The sequence below is a fragment of the Nicotiana tabacum genome, chromosome 6 (assembly GCF_000715075.1).
Source record: "Nicotiana tabacum cultivar K326 chromosome 6, ASM71507v2, whole genome shotgun sequence".
Lineage (NCBI taxonomy): Eukaryota > Viridiplantae > Streptophyta > Magnoliopsida > Solanales > Solanaceae > Nicotiana > Nicotiana tabacum.
Window position 1 is genome coordinate 195,237,623 of NC_134085.1, and position 25,914 is coordinate 195,263,536.

General features: G+C 37.8%; 1 protein-coding gene and 1 non-coding gene across 2 annotated transcripts; one reads left to right on the forward strand and one right to left on the reverse strand.

Moving 5' to 3' along the window:
- Nucleotides 1-15,920: 15,920 nt before the first annotated feature.
- On the forward strand, nucleotides 15,921-16,829 carry LOC107790898 (protein THYLAKOID ASSEMBLY 8, chloroplastic-like). Its single transcript, XM_016612871.2, has one exon. The coding sequence runs from the start codon at nucleotides 16,042-16,044 to the stop codon at nucleotides 16,738-16,740; it is 699 nt and encodes a 232-aa protein (XP_016468357.1). The 5' UTR covers nucleotides 15,921-16,041; the 3' UTR covers nucleotides 16,741-16,829.
- A 971-nt stretch (nucleotides 16,830-17,800) lies between these two features.
- Nucleotides 17,801-17,882, reverse strand: TRNAS-CGA (transfer RNA serine (anticodon CGA)). The gene has a single exon. It is a non-coding gene; the product is annotated as a tRNA-Ser (tRNA).
- Between the last annotated feature and the right edge of the window lie 8,032 nt (nucleotides 17,883-25,914).

The following is a 25,914-nucleotide window of genomic DNA, read 5'->3' on the forward strand; positions in this document are numbered from 1 at the left end:
CCAAATCTGCTCGTAAGCAGTAGATATTCACCATATCGTAGCAATCCTTTCCGCTCTGGAGAATAACTCTTATAATTTGAATCCTTTCTGGAGTCTGATCAGAGCAGCTATCCCACATCGATACTTTCACGTTTCAGCATCCGTCTTTGACATCTATATAAACTTATGTGCTCGTAATTGTTAAGCATCAATTCGCAATTTTCGCAAGCCACTTGAATCTAGTTTTGTAGACGTAGAAGCATCAACACGAAGGTAATTTCTTCTCTCTCTTTTTTGTGCTTTCTTCTTTGTTGTCTTTTTTCCTTTTTGTAGATAAAGCAAGAAAGATATGTTCTTGTTCAACAAGATGATCCACGCATGAAGAAGATAATCTTGGGGTGTGAGGAGATGGGTATCCATCCTTGCCCGATTCTTGGAGAGATTACTCTCAATGTGGCCCAATTCTTGGAGAGATTACTCTCAAAATGACCCGATTCTTGGAGAGATTACTCTCAAAATGGCCCGATTCTTGGAGAGGTTACTCTCAAAATGGCCCGATTCTTGGAGAGATTACTCTCAAAATGACCCGATTCTTGGAGAGATTACTCTCAAAGTGGCCCAATTCTTGGAGAGGTTACTCTCAAAATGGCCCGATTCTTGGAGAGATTACTCTCAAAATGGCCCGATTCTTGGAGAGATTACTCTCAAAGTGGCCCGATTCTTGGAGAGATTACTCTCAAAGTGGCCCAATTCTTGGAGAGGTTACTCTCAAAATGGCCCGATTCTTGGAGAGATCACTCTCAAAATGGCCAAATTCTTGGAGAGATTACTCTCGATGTGGCCCGATTCTTGGAGAGCATTTCATCCATTTAGATCTTTGTACCCATTCTAATATTCTTGATTCGGATTTTGATGCCCCCTATTTTTTTTTCTTTCTTTTTTTTCAGCACGAAGAGATGGCAAATTTCAGGGACTATACCTCACCTTCCTCAAAACTTAGATACCTCATCATCGAGACTAAAGATGGCATAGAACAAACCAAGCTTTTGGTTCACACCTCGCAAGCCGGCCGATATGCAGCCCCATGGCCTCCTCTAAGGAACTCCCTTCATGTAGAGAACTGGACCTTGGAACACAAATCGATTTCTAATCCATTATCCAAGATGTGGTCTCTCCAAGCGCCAATCCATCGCCATGTAAATATTGCTAGCACCCTTCCAAACTTAGGAAGTCACATAATTCAAGGCGAAGTACATTGGGAAAACACAACAACAATCGAGGGCGATTATTATCATATCCCAAGATATTGGGAATGGGCTGAAGACGTACTTGGTGGAAGCCAACAAATTCTGAGTACAACAAAGATTTACGATGCTGTCTATGCCTCACTTTTCACTTATGATCGAAACTCGAACATTTTGTAAGCATTTTGTGAGGCTTGGTTCCCCAAGACGAACACACTTCTTACATCAACTGGGGAGCTATCTATATCTCTTTGGGACTTATATATCCTTGGGGGTTTGCCCATTGCGGGTTCTCCATACGAAGAAGTGGTACCTGAGACAAGGGAACTCATCGGTTTGAATGAAAAAAAAGTCAGATTTATTCCTCGATCTTGCGAGTATTTATTTGCCGCATTTCATCATCTTAAGGAGGGTACGAGTGCTACCCAAAAGGTCTCCTTCATCAAGTGGACAAGTTTTTGGTATAAAAAAACTTTAATATATAGGCCTGCCCTGTTGCGAAAGGAAAAGAAATCTGCACGCCTAAAGTCAACACATAATCCTAACGGAGTTATTCCCGAGACGACGAGATGGTCGAGTGATCAAGAAACTATATTCTCTAAGCTTAGGGTGAGGTCTGACAAGAAAGATGAGACATATGTAGTGGCATTCTTATCAATTTGGCTATGTGCCTTTGTGTTCCCCAAGGTAGAAAACTCCATTCGTCCTGAGACTTTTAAGATGGCAAGCATGATGGCAGGCGAGCGACATATTAGCCTTGCAGTCCCAGTTTTAGCAAGTATTTATCATGGTTTGAATAAGATTTCGCGTTCTTCCCAACTCGATCAGGTCAAAGTTTCTTTTCCCATTCATTATGTTTATGGCTGGCTTGCACATTACTTCAAAACCCACTATCCACTTGCTAAGGGTCCGTTTGTCCCTTTGATGGTGGCATACTCAAGAGAAGGGGCTGCAAGGTACTTTGACGAGAAGAATGGAAGAAAACGCATCCACAATGGGGAGGATATAGTTTGGGCACCAACAATGTTAACCAATTCCCGTCCTTATTATTACGTGGATAACGATGCCCCTCAAGAATTGGAATCAAATTACTTCATGAGCTTACGTTTTAATTACCTTCCTTTGAGGTATGGTAACTCATTCATCATCGAGCCATATAGCCCGCATCGGTTTGGTCGTCAATTTGGATTTTACCAGAACATCCCCGGCTTTTTGGAGAACGATATCCGCAACACCTCTCTAGATGAAGGAATCAGATTTTGGAGGATTTGCACACTATATCAATCTATGTCACGTGCGGTTTTTCCCCCAGCGGGAGATCCTATAGAGAAGCCTTTCTCCACTAATTATATGTCTTGGTGGGAGAAAGCGCATGGGAAGTTTCTTGAGAATAACTTACAAGCTTTGGTAGACAATGTTGGGCTAAAGTCTACAACTCCTTTAGGAGGTGAAGATCAAGGTGTTGGAAAGACGCTCGCAAAAGTTAAAAAATATCAACTCCAATCCCAAAAGTAGTTACGCAACCTAAAAAAATGAAGCTTAAATCCTCAAAGGCAGCTTTGAAAGAAGTGGTGTGCACTTCAACAGCTATAGAGACACACCCTCTAGTTCTTCTATTTAACACGCGTGTTCCTCAAGACACAAGCTAGAGTACCAATGAAGATCATAATTGGAAAAGGAAACGGCCTAACCCAGTAGAGATCGTAGAGGTTCAAAGTGTTGATAGTCCCTCAAGAACGCATACAGCTTGTAACAAAGAGGTAAAATACTATCGTCTCGCTCATTCCTCTTCTTTTTTTTAGGAGTAGCTTCACTATAAGTTACTTACTTTTTTTTTTGCCTTTTCTTTATGCAGTTAAACACCATTGGGCATCCGATGGTATCCCCATGCGACAAGTCGCAAGTGAGTGATGAATCTATTGGAGGACCTACGTGTAAAGTGAAGTCATCGTCAAAGGCGTCATCTCTTCCTCATGACGAATCCCTAAAAAGACAAACTCCAAATGAGATAACTCGCATTTCGCCAATGATAAATACATCGGTATCTATATTTGAAGGAAAAAGCATTGTTTTCAATCGCAAGAAGGAATTCATTTTGGGACTTTGGGAGGATATTTGCAATAGGCTCTCCAAAACTCGTCGGGAATTGCTCTCATCTTATAGGGAGCAAATCATTGAGATTTTCAAGGATATGAAGAAGACGAATATTCTGGATTTTTCTCCATTAGAAGATTTACTGAATTATCTTTTTGAACTTGCCGCATCATATGACCAAGAGCGATCCAATATGGCTGATAAGACAAGTGAAGATGAGAAGCTAGAGCTGATTTCCAAAGCTAAAGAGCGTCTCGAATCATTCAAACTTGAAGCAAGTGAGAAAGTCAAGAAAGTTTCCTCTAGTGAAAAGAAATTGAAGAGAGTCGTGAAGAAGTTGCAGACATTACAACAAGAGAGGGAGAACCTCGAAGGTGTTATAGAAGCGAATCAAAAAGAGGTTGAAGAGATTCAGAAAAAAAAAAATTCAACTGCCGAGACTGAGGTCTCTTCATATGACAACATAAATTTGTTGACTGTTGATGATTCGGCCAATTTGGAGGAGAAGAAGAAGAACTTGGAGACTAGCTGTCAAGAACTGATCAACTACAAATTTTGTTTAGATTAAACTGTTAGCATTATCTCCTCTTTTATTTTTTTATATTAGGTTGACCTAGTGGAAATTTATTTCATCTTAGATAAGATTGTTTCTCTTTAGTTACATATTTTTTTTTTACTTTACGCACTTGTAACGAAAGGTTCATATCTTATCGTGGGAGAGTCCAAATAATGAACTATTTGATTTTTTCAAAAATTAGATTTCAATATCTAAAATATATCCAAAATTCAGAATCAAGCACCTTCAGAATCGCCCCAGATAATATTTTGGGACCAACTTTAGATCCCACCACGTTGAAAATTTCATATTTGCACAGTCTCACCAAAAAATTCATATCTCGGTGTAAAAATATCGAAATTGCAAACAATTTGATTTCAAGAAAACTAGACTTCAAGATCTAGATCATATCCAAAATTCTAAATCAAACAATTTCAGAACCATCCCAAAGAATATTTTGAAACCAACTTTATATTGCACCTCGCTATCAATTCCAGATTTGCCCAGTCTCACGAAAAAAATCATATCTTGGTGTAGGAACATTAAAATTATGAACCGTTTGATTTTTTGGAAACTAGACTTCAAAATCTAGAACATATCCAATTTCTCAATCAAATAACTTCAGGATCATCCCAGATTATATTTTGAAATCAACTTTATGTTCCACCACGTTAAAAATTTCAGATTTGCGTGACTTCGCCAAAAGTTTTGTATCTTGAAGTAGGAACGTCGAAATCATGAACCATTTGATCTACTGGAAACTTAACTTGAAAATATATAACACATCCAAAATTCAAGATTTGATGTCTTACATATACATTCAGATAATATTTCGAAGTCAAGACTAAATTCTGATACACCAACAATTTCAGATTTGCGCGACTTCACCAAATATTTTGTATCTTGATATGGAAGCCTCGAGATCGGAAGACGTATTATTTGCCATAAATAGAAATTTAAGAGCCATATTCTCACAAATATCTTGGGGTTCAAATCTCACTGAATTTGAAATGTTGCGCCAAGCAATCATTTCCTTATACTTGTGTTTCCTTTTGATGCCTCGCTTCTCTTCCCCTTTTTTTAGGCAGAGGGCGAACTTGGAGACCAACAAACTTGAAGGTTTGGCGAACCTGAAGACATAGAGAATCCCTGGACTTCAATGCAAATATTTGACATCCTTCTAAAATCGGCCCATTGAAGATATCAATTTACCAAGGAGGGTTGCCCCCCTTTAAATCAAATGAGATCAAAGTTCGACAGGAGAATGACATTTCAGCTTGATTTTGCATTCCTCCATACTTCACTCGAACAACAATTGGGGCAATATGTATCTTTTGAACTTATGCGACTGAACTTAGAATGAAACTCTAAGCTGCTTACGTACCTCGGTGAAGAGGATCAAGTCATACCGTAGTTCAGACTGGGTAGATTTGCCTAGGCTGCCTCTTTCGAGATTTTCAACCTAGCGGACTTTTTTTTTTACATCCTAACTTTTGCCTAGGCCACTTCTTTCGAGATTTTCAACCTAGCGGACTATTTTTTTGGGCCGTACACAGTTTATACTCTTGTGGGCTAGGAGTGTAGTAACATGCAATTTAGGCTCGTGCGTCAAGGAGCGTCATGACTTGCAGTTTAGGCTTGTACGTCGAGGAGCATCATGACTTGCAGTTTAGGCTCGTACGTCGAGGAGCGTCGTGACTTGCAGTTTAGGCTCATACGTCGAGGAGCGTCATGACTTGCAACTTCATGGATAATACTTCTTCAAAAACTTGCCGTTGATAGGGCCGATTCTCATAACATCTGCATCAACCAGCTTGTAAGCCCCACTTGAATAAGCTTTTGTACAACATATGGACCACCTCATTTTGAAGTGAACTTCCGTACAGGTTTATGGGAAGTAATTATAGGTCTTCGTATGGCAAGGACTTGATCTTCTACTTGAAAGGATCTCGGACGAACTCTTTTGTTGAAGGCACGAGACAATCGAGCTTGATAACATTTAAGACTCTGTTGAGCTTCCAATCTCTTTTCATCAAGAGCTTCTAACTCTGCTAATCGAAGTCGAGCATTTTCTTCATCAGATATCCCTTCTTGAATAGCCAGTCGTAACGAAGGTATTTGATGCTCAAGTGGCAAGACAGCTTCGACTCCATAAACAAGTGAATAAGGAGTCGCCTGTGTTGGCGTGCGATGAGTCGTTCTATATGCCCATATAGCTTCTTCCATACAGTCATTCCAATCTCATTTGGATTTGGAGACAACTTTCTTTAACAAGTTGCATAGAGTCTTGTTGAATGCCTCAGCTAGACCATTGGCGGCAGCATTGTACATCGAAGAGTTACGTTGCTTGAAGCCAAAAAGATCACAAATCTTGTTCATCAACCTATTATCGAATGGCTTTCCATTATCCGTTATTATGTAACGAGGTATGCCAAAGCGATAAATAATGTTTACTCAGATGAAACTTGCAACATTTTCCTTTTTTACTTCCTTAAGAGCAACAACTTCAGCCCATTTTGAGAAGTAGTCAGTTGCAGCCAAGATGTATAGATGCCCACCAGAGGACTTTGGTAGTGGTCCAACAACATCCAATCCCCAAGCGTCAAATGGCCAGGATGCAACAGTTGGGTGTTGATGAATAAAATTCACATGGAATTGACAAGCCTTGCATCTTCGAGCGTAGTCCAAGCAATCTTTTACCATCGTTGGCCAATAATATCCCATTCTTTTTATATGGAAGTGGAGCTTTAGTCCGGACTGATGTGACCCACATACCCCAGAATGCGCCTCTTGCAAAGCTTGGAGAGCTTCTTCTTCTCCTAGGCATCACAAGAGTACTCCCTCGAATGACCTTATGTATAGAGTATCCTTATAGTAAAGGAAGCGAAGTGCACGACGACGGATTTCAGTCCTCCTCCTCGGATTTTCTGAAAGTATCCCATAGCATAAGTAGTCGATGATGGGTTGTCGCCATTCTTCTTTCTCAACTTCAGAAACAGCAACAAGATGCTTGAGTTCGTTTTCTTCACATTCGACCTCATTTGGCGGCAGTACTACCCATTTCTGGCAGACGGTAACTTGCGCTTGGTCAGGCTGGGTTAATGATGAAGCTAGAGCAGCTAAAGCATCAGCCTTCTTATTTTCTTTCCTTGGTACATACTAAATAGTCACATCGCTGAGCCACCCCATCAACTTTTTTGTGTAATCATGATATGGGCGTAGTTCGGGCTTCTTGACCTCGTAACTACCCAAAAGCTGATTGACCACTAACTGGGAGTCACCAAAGACTTGAAATTGCAATTGCTTCATATCAACGGCCATTTCAAGCCCAAGTATTAATGCTTGATATTCAGTAACATTGTTGGAACAGAGTTGTGTCAAGGTGAAGGAGTAGGGCAAGACTTCACCTTGAGGAGTGACAAATACTACGCCAGCCCCGGCTCCCCCACGATACGCAGCACCATCAAAGTACATCTTCCATGGGGGTTGAACTTCAACGACCATTGCGTCCTCATCAGGTAGTTCATCAGTTAGCTCCCAGTCATCAAGTATCGGATGATCTGCCAAGAAGTCTGCCAATGCTCGTCCTTTTACAGCCTTTTGAGGGATGTACAAAATCTCGAATTGTTGAAATTAGAGGTACCATCTCGCTAGTCGATCACTAAGAATAGGTTTTGACATCACGAACTTGATGGGATTTGCTTTAGAAACAAGACAGACAACATGAGCTTGAAAGTAGTGCTTCAACTTTTGAATTGAGAAGACTAGCGCCAAACATAACTTTTCAATTGGCGAATAGTTCAACTCGTTAGGTGTCATCATCCTGCTCAAGTAGTAAAGAGAGTTTTCTTTCCCCTCACTATTTTCTTGGGCCAATAATGCTCCAACAGACCTTTCCTGCGCCGCAATGTATAGTATCAATGGCTTTCCTGGTATATGAGCTGCTAAAACTGGAGGCTTCATCAAGTAGGTTTTGATACTTTCGAAGGCATTGCTACAAGCTTGATCCCACTTGAAAGAAACACCTTTCTTCATGAGGTGACTAAATGGTTGGCACCTCCTAGCCAGGTTTGATATGAATTTTCTAAGGTATGCTAGCTTTCCTTGCAGACTCTTCAATTCATGGATATCTCGAGGCTCAGGCATTTTCAAAATGGCATCCACTTTGGCTTGATCAATTTTGATCCCTCGATGCCGGACAATGAAACCAAGGAACTTTCCAGAAGTAACTCCAAAGGCACATTTCAACGGATTCATCCTAAGTTGGTACCTCCGGAGCAATTCAAATACCATCCTCAAGTCTTTCATGTGGTCACCCTTCTCTCTTGATTTCACCACCAATTCGTCAACATAGCATTCAACATTCTTGTGGAGAAGATCGTCAAAAATATTCTGCATAGCCCTTTGGTAAGTAGCACCAGCATTCTTCAAGCCAAAAGGCATTACCTTGTAGCAATAAATACCCTTAGGGGTGCGAAATGCAGTAAGCTCTTCATCTTTTGGTGTCATGCGAATTTGGTTATAGCCCGACGAACCATCCATGAAAGACATTGCCTCGTAACCAGTAGTAGCATCGATCATCAGCTCTGGAATAGGAAGCGGGAATTCATCTTTGGGACATGCATTATTGAGGTCCCTGAAGTCAACGCATACTCGAATTTGGCCATTCTTCTTCCTTACAGGGACAATACTTGAAATCCATGTTGGGTATTTAACTTCCCGAATAAATCTAGCTTCAATGAGTTTGTTAACTTCAGTTTTAATCAAGGGAACCAAGTCTGGCCTAAAACGCCTTTGAGCTTGTTTAATAGGGAGAGCACCATTTCTGACTGCAAGGTGATGGACTGCTACTTTCGAGTCCAAGCCAGGCATCTCTTTGTAACTCCAAGCAAAGACATCCCTGAATTCTTTGAGTAACTCAATATAAGTGCTCTCTTCATCAGCTTCTAGTAAAGCACTTAGGTAGGTGGGTCTTGGTTCCTCATCGGTGCCAAGGTTAACTTCTTTTAAGGCATCGACTGTCGTCTTCACTCCTTCTTCAAGTTCAGGTGGATCATCTTTCGCATCTTCATCTTCTTGAGGGTCCCCATCATTGAAGGATATGTGATAACATGGCGAAACATCCTCCAATTCCACATTATCTTCCATCAAAGACGAAACACCATTCTCGCCTTGTACAGTGATATGATACGAAGAACCTACACTTTCTTCATCTTCGTTACGTTTCTTAGTGTAGACCACAGTATATGGCTTTACCTTCAGTACTTCTTCACATGAAACCATCAGTTTTGTTTGTTTCCTCATTCTGGAAGGAACCAAACTTTGGAAATCCTTAGAAATCTCCTGAATTTTGGTTGAAGCGGGTGTTCTTGTATTTCGATGATTTCTCTGGAATTTATTCCCCTTCTTTAATGGACCCAATCTCTCAAATACAGAAGTTCTCACAGTTGATTTTCCAAGCCGATCAAAGACAGAAGGCATATTGGAAGCGGCAGATTCGTCTTCTACAGTGATATAATTGCTACTTGCCCTTCTTATTGAGATGCACACTGGTGACGGTTGCTTGTATCCCAGACCTTCACGGGGTTGCCTCGTTGCAGCTTCTGATGGGAGCTTCCCTAACTTTGACAGCTCATTGGGATTGTATCCAACTTTTGCAAATAGCTTGTAAGCGTTAGGATCAAAACCTTCATCTGTTCGCTTTGTAGGGAGTGCCACATTCTGCAAACGATTATGGGCTACAAACCCTGCAAGCAACTTTGAGGGCAACTTTACTGCCTCAATTCGTTTTACCGGAAGAGTTAACTCCCTTAGCGTCTTGGTTTGGATATTATATGATTCGCCCTCATCTTTCTTCCTTTTAGGGATATATTGGAGCGCGGGACTTACTTTCTTTCCATAAGACGCAATACCCCCTTTATGAGATTTATTCATGTTGGCGGGTATCTCCTCAGTAACAACTTTGTCTTTACCAATAGTCACCTCAGCTCTTTTAGTTATGGGTTCGTCATTCTTGCTTTTCATACCATCATCAACTTTCAGCTCCTTCACAATGCGGTTCTTCAAGTAGAACTTTGCATCGGCGAAGTGTGACTCAGCGTCGGTGAATGGCTCATCATCAGCAACTACCGTTTTCTCGACTTCGCCCTCGTAGTATTTCAAACATTGATGGTAGGTAGATGGAACAACTTTATTCTCATGTATCCAAGGCCTCCCAAGCAAAACATTGTATGAAGTCTTTGCGTCGATCACATGCAGCCATGCACTTGATCGCATATTTTCAATAGTGATTCCCAGCCTGATCGCGCTTATGGCTCTTTGCCCCCCTTGGTTGAATCCTTGGATTATCACCCGACTTTCTGAGAGTTCGTTCATGGGAATACCAAGTTCTTTCACAGTATGGATTGGCAAAATGTTCACTGAGGATCCTCCATCAACCAAAATTCGATTTACCCTTTCATCGCGCATATAGCCAACCAGGTACAATGGGCGGTTATAAGGAGTGTCACCTAGCAAAAGATCGTCATTTGTGAACGTGACCTTTTCCTCACAAGCATTAAATTCTTGAGGAAAAGACTCAATGGGCTTTTCCGAAGGTGGTGCCAACGGTAGGTCATCAATCTTTTCTTCCCCTTTGTCAGCATGGCAACAAGAGACATCAATGCCCTCATGGGAAATCTTCGTGCGGAACCAACTTGGTAAAAACTCCTCCAATGTCACTGGATTTCGTGGCTTTTGAGGATGGTGCATCTCCACTTTTGCCTTCTTCAAATGCCTAACTGGATTCTTTTTCGTTGGTCTTTTTACCATCATCTTCCTTGTTGGTTGTTCTATTGATTCTTTTTAGGGCTCTTTTTGTGGTGCCTACGACGAGTCACTAATGTCCAACCTTCATCGTCATCAGGTTGATTGACTTCAGCTTTGTCGCTCTCTAGTAATTCTTCATCTTTACATTCTTTAAAACCACATAAGTCATCCAGACTGAGTGAGCCAAAGGTGATAGAGATTTGGTTTGTGCTTGCTTTCTCATCTTCAAGCATGATCTTCTTTTCGCGAGCCAAGTCCATGACTTTATCCTTGAAGACAAAACACTTCTCCAGAGGGTGGCTTACAAGTCGGTGATATTTGCAGTAGTTCGGGTCATTTATTTTCCCAACTTCATTTGGTCGCTTCATCTCCGGAAGCTCAATGAGATTTAACTCGAGGAGTTCTTCAAAAATGGCTGGCACATTAGAATCCAGGAATGGGTACTCTTTTTCCTGCATTTCTTTTAGAGTCAACTTCCCACTTGGCTTATCTTGAAACAAAGTGGATTTCATACTCTGCTTCTTGCTCTCCTTCGTCGTGAACTTCACAAGTGATGTATTGATATTCATAGCTTCTTTGCTTTCAGACTTGGGTACGAACTTGCCCCACTTCCTGACTTCTTGCTTGTCACTCACTTTTCGAGGTTCATAGATGGGTAGCCTTTCATTTCCAGTGGAAGCCATGCTCAATTCCATGTCATAGGCACGAGTTGCAAGTTCTTCAAATGTGCTAGGCTTGATACCTTGCAAGATGTAGCGCAATCCCTAATGCATGCCTTGGATGCACATCTCTATGCCTGAAGCTTCACTAAGCCTGTCTTTGCAGTTGAGGCTTGCGTTCCTCCAACGATTGATAAAGTCGATAACTGGTTCCCCCTTTCATTGACGAGTATTTGTGAGCTCTATCATACTCACCGTGCGTCTTGTGCTATAAAAGCGATTGAGGAACTATTGCTCTAGTTGATCCCAACTGTCGATAGATCCAGCCTCGAGGTCCGTGTACCAGTCAAAAGCATTTCCTTTTAGCGAGCAAACAAACTGCTTGATGAGGTAATCTCCATAAGTCCCAGCATTGTTGCACGTCTCAACGAAGTGCGCAATATGTTGCTTTGGGTTACCTTTACCATCAAACTGTTGAAACTTCGGAGGTTGATAGCCAGCAGGCATCTTCAACATATCGACCCTTGCAGTGTACGACTTTGCATATGTAAGGGAGGATTTGGCAGCAACTTCATATTTGTTCTTAATGGTTCCTTCGATGAACTCCTTCAGTTGATCGATTGGAATCATCCCTTCAGATGAGACAGGGATAGCCTTAGTGGATGCTGCTTGTCTTGGGGGAGAGTCACTCTCTAGAACTTCTGGGAGCTTGCCGGGTGCATGGGTAGATTCTTCTTCCATCAAGATTCCCACCCTGTCTGTTAGCTTGTCAATTCTAGCCTCTTGATTTTGCATGCATTTGGTCAAGCCAGTGATTGCTTCCATCAAGTTTGCCAACTGCTCCTCCATAGATGAAGTGTTTGTCACCATGGCTTGCATGATTATCGTCGATGATGGAGAATAGCATGGATTTTCACACAGATTGATCCTTGACTGGGTCACGCTATGTGGTGTAAGTGGGGAGGATCCATCGCTTGAAACATCATCATCTTCCTTCATAGCAGAGTGCTTGGAGCCGGAGAGGTCAAGCAGAGCAAGAGTTTTCTTGATCTTTTCAGTAACATCGCTTCCTCCTTCAGATGCATTTGTGGAAGATTTTGCTCCTTTTGAGGATGAAGATCCGAAAACAGGGGTTGATGCAGACGACACTTGGGGTGCTTATTGCCCTAAAAAGCTTGTTTTGCTCCTCATAACTGGTCCGAAGCTTCCAAAGGTGACATCGATGATGCTTTCCACATCAGCATAGAACCTGGAGTTAGCAGCCTTGGTGGATGTTGATTTGGAGTTGATTTTCTTCGAAGCCATTTCAATGTTCTTGAACTTTGGTGACTGAAAAGTTGAGATGAGAGGTAGAGATCGTCCCACTGGGCATGCCAGAATTTATAGACAATAAATTTGCGTCGAGAAAATAAAATCAAGATCGAAAAATATCGCAACAATCGTAGTATTTTATTTCGAATATTTGAGTGTTACAATCTCTATGAATCCTCTGATTCTTCTTTTCAATAGTAAATAAATTCAAGGGCCTTTGAGCTTGATCTTGAATATGTATTTGTTGCCTCGAACGATAATCTTGTTCTTGAGCTTGAACTTGACCTTGATTTGTTCTTCGTTCTTGGACTTGCACTTGATTTCTTTAACTTGAACTTGAAGCCTGAAACTGGTGGAGGAATTTGCAGCGTTTGATCCACGAGCTCTTTCTTGCTTCTTGTTATAACTTCTGGTGTCTTTTCTGGGTTATGAAGACCCCTATTTATAGTTGTGGAAGAGAAGAGTTGTAATAAGAACAAACTCTTTCTGACCAATCAAATGGAAGTGTGACATGACTGCATTTGATTGGCCAGAACATGTCACTTGCACACGTGGCGCGATTTTATGGGCATTTTAGTGTGACTAGGCATGCCTTGTCATTTTGACACGTGGCATGATCCTATTGGCTCTTCCGCTTGACTTGGCGTGCCACATCATTTGACACGTAGCATCAAATTGAGCCTCTAAGAAGATGGCATCTTGGGTTTAATGAAGTGGGCTCATCACTTTTAGCCCAATTAAATGGGCTAACCCAATGGATTAAGACTTATTTATTTAATCCATATATATTGGACTTATATCATTAATTTAATTATGGTAGCCCATAATATTTATTTGGACTAATATATTTAAAATGGTCCAAATTATTTTATTGAATTTATATTCAATAAAATTTGCATGCCTACATACCTACAAATAGGTAATAAATTTACAATAGTATCGCATAATCTATCTATATTATTATTAAAAGAAGAAGAAAATGCATCCACATTAAACCAAGTGATAGCCTCAGAATAGATCAGTTGGCAATTTAGTACAAAGTTAGTTAGGTTAAGTAATAATTAATTTCTTTGTTAATTTAAATTCTTAAAAACTGAAATTATACATTATATGTTATTAATAATTAGTTACTCTTTTCAATTTGAATTAAACCATACATAACTTCTTCTTTTTTAGAAAACAAATTTTTTTAATATATTTAAAATTATATTTCTAGTTTACGCTAAATGTCATCTTTCAAGTTTGACACTCAAAATCATCTAGTTATAACTATCATGACTATACATAATTTCATCCGACAATATTATAAGAAATTCAACTATTATGCTAATAAAGACATACTGCAGAGACCGAGGAACGAGATGAGCCTTCTGGTATTCCTTTATAAATGCAAGACAAGTCTTCTACTAATATAGAGGCGTTGTGTGATGAAAGTAGACATGAAATTATTGAGAAATGTTATCATATGTAAGTGACTTTATTTATTATTCATGGTGGATTATCAATATATAGTAATTTGTGGAATAGACTTCTACATATTGAATGTTGTATTTTGATTATTCAAATCATCATGTAACAATAAGTAATTATACAAGATAATATTATATGCTTTGGTATAACTATATATGTAAAATTGATTTAAATCTTTAATATATATGTTTACTTTACGTTTCATATTTTAATTAAATTAAATAAAAAATAATAAAAGTATCTTACGATAAATATTTAAGTTTATTTTCTCTTTAAAATAATAATAAGACCTTTGTATTGTCCTTTTTGGTAATTTGACACTCAAAAGCACATTTTAGAAAGATTGGCCAAACATAATTTGTTTATCAAATGTCACAAAAAAATACTTAAATGAATTGGTCAAACATAATATTTTTTTTTTAAAGTACTTTCGGAAAAAGTACTTTTTTTAAAAAATAAGCAGATATTGACAGCTCGGCCAAACGGGCTCTAAGTAACATTTTTCTTGGAAGTTATTTATATTCTTTATCTGATTCTTTCGTTGATTCTATCGATTTTTTCGTTGAATTTGAATGATCATTGATAAAAAGGATTCAAGTTAAGTCAAATACTTGAGTTTATGGTATTCTAATTCGTATAATTAAAATTTACCTTATCATTTATTCATTCTTAGGCATATTTATTTTGTTTCCACTAATCCATGCGCAATCCAACTTAGAAATTAAGAGATTCTTTCAACTTATTATATTCAAACATGGAACCAAAACAAAAAAAGACTCGAAGCTCAACTATGATCAAGATACATCCTTTTTTATCATTTTACGTACTTCAGCTCAGAATAGACTAGGTATCTGAGTTTAATCTTATGTTCTTAACGTTGAAGGTCTATTTGATTAAAAATGATCTGTCTGAGGGTGTGTTTGGTATAATGAAAAATGTTTTACGTGGAAAATATTTTCTTGAAAAACAAGTAGTAATCTTATTTATTTTCCGGTGTTTGGTACACAAATTAAAGAAGAAAATGACTTCTCAAGAGTATTCGTAGATAATTTAGATATAATAAACATGAAGCCATAAACTTTCAAACCAACAACCTTCCGAACCCCACAAATTTCATAAACTTTGGAATCGCCAAACTTTCGAAACCGCGAAATTTCGAACCTGTAAACTTTATAATTTATAAACCCGTAAAGTTCCAAACACATAAACCTCCGAACTCATAACTTTGGAACTTGTAAAATTTTGAACCTTTAAACCGATAAACAAAAAAACTAAAACTGAAAAATATATTTTCCTGAGGGGGAGGGGGTGCAGAAAAACGGAAAAAAAATAATTTGAAATTACAAAAAAAAGGTTGTGTGGGGTGGTGGTGGGGGGAGGGGGTGGGTGGTACAGAAAAACGAAAACATAGAAATTTGAAATAGCAAAAAAATAAGGTAAAAAATATATTTTTTTTGCGGGAGTTGGAGGGTGGGATAGTAGGGTGAGTGATAACGGAAAAACTGAAATTTGAAAAAGAAAAAAAAAACCTTTTTTGGAGAGAGAGGGTGGGGTGGGTTGGTGACGGTAGGGAAGATTGAGTAGGAGTTTTGAAAAATGTTCCTTTTCTTGGTAAGAAAAACATTTTCCTCCAATTGGAGTAAAATAGGTTCATAAGGAAAGCCAACCAAACATTAAAAAAATGGAAAAGTTCGTACCAAACACACCTGAAAGCTTGAAAATTTTCAGTGGCTTAAAATACATTAAACAAAATTTAACCCCCCCCCCCCCCTCAAAAAAAACTCGAGTGTATAAATGTAGGATATATAAACTATAGGGACCAAACTGTAACCAAAATAAAACTAATGCGGGTTTCTGAGACCCGTTACTTCATAACCTATTCACAGTTTTACCCACTTGTACCAGTAAGGTAATCGCATTCATGGCGTCCTCTGTATCCACAAACCTCAACTTCATTTTACCACATTCTTCAGTAACCCGTCCATTGAAATCTACCACCACAAGACAATTCTCAGTGCGATGTGGCGGCCCCAGAAGCAACCGTGGACCTCTAGTCAAGGGTCGAATACTGAGCATTGAAGCAATCCAAGCAATTCAAGCTCTAAAACGAGCCCAAAGAACCGACCCGTCCCAAATTGAAGCTCAAATTTCCAAAACCCTCTCTCGTCTCATCAAAGCAGATCTTATCGCCGCCTTCAAAGAGCTCTTACGACAGGACCTTACCGATTTAGCCGTCAAAGTTTTCCCAGCCGTTCAATCTGAATGCAGCGTTCCCGATTTGGGTCTTTACGCTGATATGGTTTTAGCTTTGACCAGAACAGGTTTGACCGAACATATTGGTGATTTGATTTGTGATTTGGAGAAAGAGGATAAAATTCAGGTTGATGATAAGGCGCTGGTGAGATTAGTGAGGGCGTTGATTGAAGGTGAACAAGTTGAATCAACTGTTAGAGTTTATGAATTGATGAAAAGGAGTGGATGGGGTTCTGGAATTGAAATTGATGAATATGTAGCTAAGGTTTTAAGGAGGGGTTTTAAAAGGTTTGGGAAAGATGATTTGGCTAATGAGGTTGATGCACAATTACAAAGATTGTCTCGTGTAGTTTTGGGGAAAAATTAGATTCTCAAATTTGAGAACGAAATTAGATTTTCTTTTCATTATCCATTGTACATGTAAATTTTAACACTAGTATACATTGTTTTTGTGCCCTTCCTTAATATCTTTTACCAGTGATGATGCAGCTGAACTTTGATTCTAATGAAAAATACATTACCAAGTTCTTGACGTTATGCTAAAATTAGAGGTCTTTCTTCAAGGGGATTTTTTTTTTTTTTTTTTGCAACTAATATTTTTTGAATTTACATCTCGGAGGTGTAAGACTCGTATAAAGATAACAATAGCTGCTACTAGCGTTAATAGGCACTTTCCTGTCCATAAACAAAGCATAGTTTCTTGTCCAAAAACTAAGCATTCTTCATATCTACTTTCTTGTACATTAACCGAGCATTTACCCCTGGGACTTTCCGGCGCGGATTATGTTTTCTGTTAGGGAGCGCTTTATCCTCAATGTGGGATTTTCCGGCGCGAATCCGGATTAGTGTCAAGACTAAAGTAAGCACTTTTGGTCTCCACTAGATATTTACCAAATTTTGATTCTAAAATTTTGTCGAGCTATGGAGAAAAAGATCTAACCAGAAACACTAGAAAGTATGATTAATATCGCCCAAACTGAAACACAAAAAGCTACATTAGACACAAAAAATAGACCAAAAATAACAAAAATTACACCTCAAAAAGCTTCTTCATACTCCATAAATAGACCAAAAATAACATAAACTGCAAAAATTGCACTTCCAAATAGAGTTCTCGTGAAATATTTTGAACTTTTACATTTTCGATTAATTTTAAAAAGAAATAGGTAGATAAATATTTAACAGAGATCAAAAGTGATCACTTATGACAAATTTAAAGAACCAAAATTGTTAAGGTGATAGTTAAGTGACTATTTAAAACCTATTGTCAAAGGTAATGGATCATAGTTTTTATTTTCCCATATTGATGCCACTGCAGCGCAAAATAGAGGAAAAGCTGAGATTAACCAAAGAGGAAAGAAAAGAGGTTCTTATTGAAAGGAGAAAAAAATGTGGATAGAAGATGGTTGAGGGGGGAAAATGAAGAGCGTCGACAGCAGGATTTGAACCTGCGCAGGCAAAGCCCAACAGATTTCGAGTCTGTCTCCTTAACCACTCGGACATATCGACACTTTGTGCCTTCAGAACTTAAGGTTATATATACTCTAATATTGAACAACCCAAGATTAATTATGCATCTGGTTTACGTTCACAAAAAACTTCTATACGTAGATATTGGGAAGTCACACGCCCACACCTTGAGGAGTGGAGGAGGATTATTTGAATCTATGAGAACCCATTAATTGTCTAAATAATTTATCCATTTATTACACTGGCTAAATTTTTCAACAACATTGAAATGCACGAATCAAAATCATGTATTTGATGCGAAGCGTGACCAAGGCCTGAGTTAAAAATGTCTCACTCTGGTTATATTGTACACTGCAAGATTTTATCTAAAAAAAATAGTTCGTAAATTGCTGTTATATTAGTTTCAGATCAGTTGGCAGCCGTTTCCCTTCACAAATTGTTAGAACCAAAACCAACTACTAATATATGTGCCACTTTGAGCTACGTAAATGGGGTATTTCTACAATTTCTTTTTGACCAAATCGGTAATTATTATTGTACGTAGCTGAGTTTTAACATTTTGTGCTGTTAGATATTAGTATTGTTGGAAAAAATTGAATGATTATGGAGAATAAAAGGTTTAGCTTGAGGCGTGTCAAAGACATTGTCCTTAAGGATATTTCGCCCATACCGTGCTGAATAAAATTAGTGTTTAACCAGAAAATAAAAATTTCGGTCAAAGCTTATTTTTAGAAGAACTCGGGTTACTGATAATCAAATAAAGAAATAATTGTGTTACGAGAAAGGAAAAATTAGACTGAGAAGTAGCCGAGCAAGTAATATAAAGCAATGTAAATAAGTATATTCCAATAATAATCAGTATGTCCATACAAATATTATTTCCCTCCCTTTTATAGTTATTTCTAAGTACACCGTTTCTTTCCTCTCATAATAGAGCCATTATGAGCATTTAATGACATTAATAAAATGTTATAATTGGCAATCGTAACTGTTTTGTGAAGATTCTATAACGTTTTCTATCATTTATGCTCACTAAATGAAGATATTACGAATATGCACTTTTTGCTGTCTTGGTTCATTCCACCAGTGTCTCTTCAAATTATGAAGAGACCCGAGTGACCGTTCCTTCTTGTACTTTAGATACTTTGCTCGTATCTATTAAGACTCGCGTCTCTTTAAGTACTCTTTGTCAGCTGTCACTCTTCTAATATTCCACGTGTCTTGCCATGTCAGCCACATAATTAATTCCAAGTGTTATATTGATTTTTCCCTATACAGATAGTCCCCCCACTTGCCATTTATTCAGCAATTGAATATTTGGGAAGTGGATCTCATTAAAGCGGAAATTTTTGCCGCCGTTTCCCATATATCATTATACCTTCTTCTGAACTGACGTTTTGTATGTCACTTCCATTTAATACGTGTGACACGTGGTGCCCTATGATTGGTTCTATAATTCCTCAGCGCCTTTTAGGGCTTTTTTACGGTTGCATCAATCACCAAGTGACAGTTTTCATAATGACGTTTCCATCATAACTTTTTTGTTTGACGGTTGCTTCCAAGTATAAATATATCCTTTGTCTTTTCTTTCACGAATTCTTTTTCCATATTTTGCCATTCAATCCTTTTTACTTATTCGTACAACTATGTCTTCCTCAAACCCTGGTCTTCAAAAGGTTCTTATTATAGATGAACTTTCTCCTGCTCCTACTAGAAGAAGGAGATGTGGTAGGTTGTGTAGCTTAGGGTCAGTTTCCGTTCGAGGTTCTTCTTCTCAACCTAGTCCTACTCCTCCATCGTCTTCTAGAACTAGACCTTCTCTTTCTCATAGGTCTTCTGCTAGAAGTAGGGATTCCAGTGATCCAATGCTTGAACCTACAGTAGACGAGATTATCCCTGCCGAGCTTTCTTTTTATACTGACAGAGAGTCGATTAGAAACCAAGTTTCCTCTATGTCCTCTCATGATCGTGTTGATTTTTATCCTTCACAAATTACTGAAGGTTTGATCTCTATTCTTTGTAGAGATTGTCATTGGAAGTTTGATTTCTCAATTCTGATCCCCAACGCAAATCAAAGGATCACCTCTTTTAAAGCTGGCTTTTCTTTTGTGTATACGTATCCCTTTACATTAGACTTTAGACTTTCTATTGATCCAGTCATTATTGAATTTTGCCGCTTCTTCAATGTGTGTTTAGGACAAATTGGCCTTATTGTATGGAGGGTTGTTGCATGCTTAAGGTATTTGGCTAATCTGGCTCAATTGCCTTTCACATTTTATCATCTAATCTATCTCTACTCTCCTAAATTATTCCGTCATGGGATGTTTACTCTGGTGGCGAGGAGTAAGAGGGTTTTAGTCATCCCCAAGGACGATAAAGATCGTGGCTGGTACGCGCGATTTGTTGCTGCTCACGAAAGGGTTAGTAGGTGAAGAAAATATGCCCTTCCCTGAGAAGTGGAACTTTGCACGTAAGTTTTCTTTTCAACTTTCTCTTTTTTTTAAGAGTTTGTACTTCCCGTGACTGTTTTACTTTTCTTTTTTAGCTACCATGGGAACTGTTGAAGAGATTCTCAATTTTTGTAGTTGGGTAGAAAAATTATTAACAGTTGCTCCGATGGAAGTAAGGTCTTGGAAATACCTTTCGGATAGGTTTGGCTGGAAGGTTAAGACTCATGGTAAAAAAAATTATTTTCTCCTTTTTTCCTTCGCTCATTCTCTCTTTAAAATTTATTAACACTTCTTTTTATCAGGGTTTCCTATTCGAGGTATGAGCGTTGAGTCAATCTCAGCTTCTAGACTTTCTTTGGCAAGAGATCAGGAGATAATCTTGAGTTCTTCATCGAAAACAAAAAGCTGACAGACCACAGGATTCTGAAGATGAAGAGGAGCGGGATGGTAGCTCTTTAGTCCGTAAACCACGGGCTAGAAGACGTGTCATTTCGGATGACAAAGCTACTCCTCCTCCTTGTTCTGTTTTTGTGACCGAGCTTGTTGAAGCCATTTTATTGAGTTCTGATGAAGAGATGCCTGTGACACCTCGTGACTCTGTCGAACACCTCTTTTCACGTGGGTTTGACAATGAAAGCTTTGACTTGGTTTATGAGGAAGCGCCTCTTGCCTCTTTTCCTATGTCAGTTCCAATGGTATCCCATGTGCATGTTCCTACCGTTGCTATTTCTGCTCCGCCCGAAGCTATTATGACTTATTCGACTGTTCCTACTGTCAATACTTCTCGTAATGAAATTGGTTCTTCAAGTGATAGCAGGGCAATGAAGCAAATTACCATTGAGGTTCCTGCTGATGGTAATCTTCTGAAAAAGTCAGGCCAGGCTGACGTATGGCTAAAACCCTTGATAGGTCCGGTGGAAAAGTCAAAAACTGGAAAGTCACAGTTCTTTGACTTGGATGAACGACATTGTGCAATCATTATTGAAGGTATAGACTTCTCTCTTTACCTTATGTAATTGTCCTTTTACTAGGATCTCATCCTTTTCTCTTTATATAGATCAATCTTATTGGCACAGAGATATTTAAAAGGGTTTCCCATACAGAGCAGTTGATGCATGATTACCAGATTGAGGCTGATAATTGGAAAGAGCGGTATGAAAGTCTCCAGCTTGAGATGGAAGTTTTAGAGAAAAAACAAATGTACCTTGGAGCAGCAGATAAAAGTCATGGCAGCGGAGCTAAAGTTGAGAAAGCCTCTTCCAACCAAGCGGGCAAGGACAAACACCTTCTTGAGTCGTCTTTTGCTGAACAACTTTCCAAGGCTACAGAAGAGATCAGAGGTCTGAAGGCCCTATTGGATGAGAAAGAAGTTTATGTTGGTGAGCTTGTTCAAACACTCATCCAGGCCGAAGAAGATCTCCGAGTGTCTTCCGATAGGGTTAAGTTTTTGGAGAGTTTGCTTTCCCCCTTACAAGCTTCTTACGATGCTGCTTTAGCCAAGAAGGAAGAGCTTAAGAATGAAATTGATCATTGGAAGAGAGATTATGAAGCTCTTAAAGACAAGGCTGCTATTGAAGTAAGTTGGGCCATTTTGAACACGCGCCATGATACTCTTATGGAGGTAAGCCATGAAGTTTTTAACTTGGATGCTGAGGTAGCAAAGATTAAGGAAACAATTGAGAAAACTCAGCAACCCAAAGTTGTTCTTCGCCCATGGCTGATACTCCCGATGGTGTTGAAGTTAATCCTGCTGTAGTGGTTGTTCAAGCCCCTTCTGATCAAGTTGAACCTTCTGCTGCTAATGACGTCATCTTGAATATTGGTTCAGAACCTGCTCCATAGTGAAAGTTTGATTGTGAAGTTATCTAGTTTTTTTTAATTGTTTTGTTGGTGAAACACTTGATGGTTTTACCCCTGGTCCCATTTGGGGGTAATGTTTTTTGGTATCATCATACCCCGGTCCTTTTCAGGGGTTTCTATAATGACAATTAAGTTAGGACTAAGTTCATACTTAGTTTCAACTAAGTTATTTTAAGATATTATAAAGTTTTTGCTCAACTTTTATGATGCCTTTGATTTGATTTTCTATTCTTCTCTCTAAGTGGTTTACCCTTGCCTTTTCCTTTTTAAGTTTAGGGCCTTGTTTTTCACTTTGATTTTAGTATGTGGGTTTTTGTTTTATCCTTTTTCATTTAAAAATGATTTGTTTATTTCATGGCTTTTTGAATCAAGCACGAATTATAAAAGAGGGCCCTTTTATATACGATACTTAATGAAGAAGACGTCTCAACTTCATAATGGTGTAAACATACGAAATAACAAATAGGAACACACATGTTTCTTGGAATAACTTTGAGAAAAGTTTTATTTCATTCGAACTTGTCGAACTAAATAATACCTTACATATATTTAAGTATCATCTATAACTCTTCCGCAACTGTTTTCTTTGCAACAAATTTGTAAAAAAGAAAATCCAAGGGTTTCTTTATAACCCATAACTAAATATTTCCTTTAACCTAAACATTCGTAAGACTTCAAGATTTACATCCACGAGTGTATCTTTCATAGGTTTTTGAATCAGGGCTTGTGTTTTTGGCTCGTGACTTTGCTCCGAACTTGAGATTTGTTGAGTAGACTTTAGGTTCGACTTGAATGTTAATTGTTCCAGTCTTCTTTGCCTTCCCTATACATATACTAGTGAATTTTCCGCGCTTCGCGCGATTATAAAAGATTAGTGAAAGTTTTATAAACTTAATTCATGCGTTAGTTCATAACTTTGAAGTTAGAAGTTAGAACATATACTTCCGTATAATTTATACCTCTGTAGTATTTTAAGATTTATCTATGTATAAAAAATTCAAAGGACTACTAAAATAAAATAAAAAAATTAATTTAATACGCCTTAAAGTTACAGAAAATTCATCTTAAGACTACTAATGAAACAAATAAATAAAATATTATTGATCGTATATTAGAAGATTAGATTTATATAAATAATATACAAACGTTCCAATTAGCAATAAAGAATCATTCAAAAAGACTAACGTCAACAAAATAAAAAATTTGATATTAAATTCTTTTTCTTGGAAGGTAGATACTCAGTATTTGAGATAAACAAAAGCAACATACTATAATAGAGCAAAGGAACTACAATTATTGAGTTTGTCAAATTAATTTAGTTAAAAAACGATAATCGTGTGACAATATGAACTGCACTAATTATTAAAAGATAGTCCTATCGGGTTACAAATAGACTTTAAAGAACAGAAGGAACCAAACTTAATTTTATGGAAATCCTGCTATTAAGATATAGTCAGCTACACACTGAGCCTCCATCTCTGTTTCCATCTTAAAGGGTAAACACGATTTTTGCTCTCTCATTGCCAAGTTTACCTAGTTCTTTTATGTATAAAAGACACGAACTTCTATCTTCTTTCCATAAGAATAGACGAATGCTGACTTCTTTTAATAATTAGCAAACTGAATTCCGCTGAAAATGTCATTGTTGTAAGATTTTGGTAAATCACAAACACAAGTTATTAGACTATGATATACCTCTACGAATAAACGTAACAGGTAGAAAACTAATCACAAGCTAACTAACTATAGTTGATCCTTAGAAATCTATTGGTGATTTTTACCTATTCTCAAACTCAACCCGTTTAGCAAAGGGGTTCTAACACAATTGCCGCCAACTTCATTTGTTCTAGTATTAGCCTCTAAATGTGATCATTGAAAGTGAAAGCTAAAATGTCAAGTTGAGAAGAACTACTCTAGAGATAACAGAAAGAATGAACTTGAGAATGAAAACAATTCAGAGAAAAATAATAGATGTTTGATTCTCTACATCTCTTCGGGCGACACAATTCTTCAAAACTCCGTTGCCTGGAGGTAGAAAAATAACTATGGCTTTAATTTCACATAATAATAACAAATATTGACTCAATTTCACAGAATATTATGTAAATAACTGATTAACAAACTATGAAAGGAGTAAAATATACCAGTGAGTAAATCATGTTCCAGATTGATTATTGCAAGGTTAACAAAATATATACGATATATGATAGTTTAGATGCTTACATGATGAAAAATGCTCCAAGGATAGCTAAATGGGGACATCATGAGAATTTTGAATAATAAATTAGTCGTGATAATGATTACGCTACAACTAAATTATTCAAACACTCAAATATAAAAAGAAAAGCAGGAAAATTGGAGCTGAAGCATTAACGAAGTATGAAATTTTGATTGGTGAAAAATAAAAAAATTTGAACTATTTAAATACCTGGAAAGTGGAACCCCAGAGACTGTGTCTTCAAGCCCTTACGTTTGTCTCTGACATCTTAGGAATCCAAGTTAAAGATAAATTTCAATTTTCAATCGAACAAAGTGATAAAAAACCCAAAAATATCAAATCTTCTCGAAATAGAAGGTAAAAAACAGTAGGAACAATCAAACATAGCACGAAGACTAATATAACAGATCTAAATATCTATTAGTACTAATCAAATGAAAAAGTTATCAACCACCACAAAGTTTTTGTTGAAAACGAATGTTAGAGACAATGGAAACTAAGAAGTCTGATACCCAAAAAGAATCAAAAGCAACGGTTAAAGATTTTGTAAATTATTCCAGAAGTTGAATAACAAAAAGACAAAATCCTAAATATTAAAATTGGGAGTAGATAACAATAGAGATACTTTCATCTTGCAGATAGAAGGTAGAGAAAACAAACTAAATATGAAAGAGAATAACTATGTTCCAAAATCACAAAGATAAGATTTACCTTGAGAATGAGAGAAACAACTTCTCTTTGGTGATTTTTTTTAAAAAAAGAAGAGTACTAAAAACAGAGGAAGAAGGGAAAGACAAGTATGGTCAAATCCTGTATGATAAAAGATAAGAAGGCCTCTCCAAATTTATAGGAAAAGCAAGTTATTGATTTAAATTTGTCAAATATTGAAACTATATTTTTTGCAAGAGTAAGTGCATGTTGTTTATATCATCACACCATTAAGTGTTCTTTTCACAAGCTTCATTCTCTCAATTTTAACTGCATCACAAATCTGTGTCCCAGTTAGATTGATATTGCCGCATCGTGGTGTGCAATTATAGTGGGTTGACTTCTCTGTTATTGCTCCTCTTCTACAACGCTTTTCCTCTAAGTCACTGACAATATTTTATTTTCTCCAAAACATTGTAATCAGAGTCCTTCAGTTCATCAGTGTGTTCGATAGGACTGTGCTTGCGTTCATTATTTTGTAGCCGATAGACCACAGGTTTGCCATGTGCTTTCTCTTTAACCTGAATCATTTTTGGAAGTAGTCCTTTCATGATATAATTAATACCGGCAGCTGTAAGTATCATAAAAAAGAGAACGTGCTTAAGAGATTGGTATTGAGGTAGGTAAACACAAAGCATAGTCAGTAAAAGCTAAGGTTAAAATGGGGTGTGAAGAGAAACTATTGATTTTGTAACTTTAATTGTCACATTTATTTTAATAGTTTCAACCATTCCAATAGCCGTTAGATAGGTATTTCCGTTATTCCCCAACCCGTATAAAAATTGATCACTGTATAAGTTACCTTTATGCTTTATTTAAATGTCAAACCCCCCAA

What these genes read in the sequence shown, in the direction of transcription:
- LOC107790898 (XM_016612871.2), top strand. Translation starts at nt 16,042, where the DNA reads ATGGCGTCCTCTGTATCCACAAACCTCAACTTCATTTTACCACATTCT.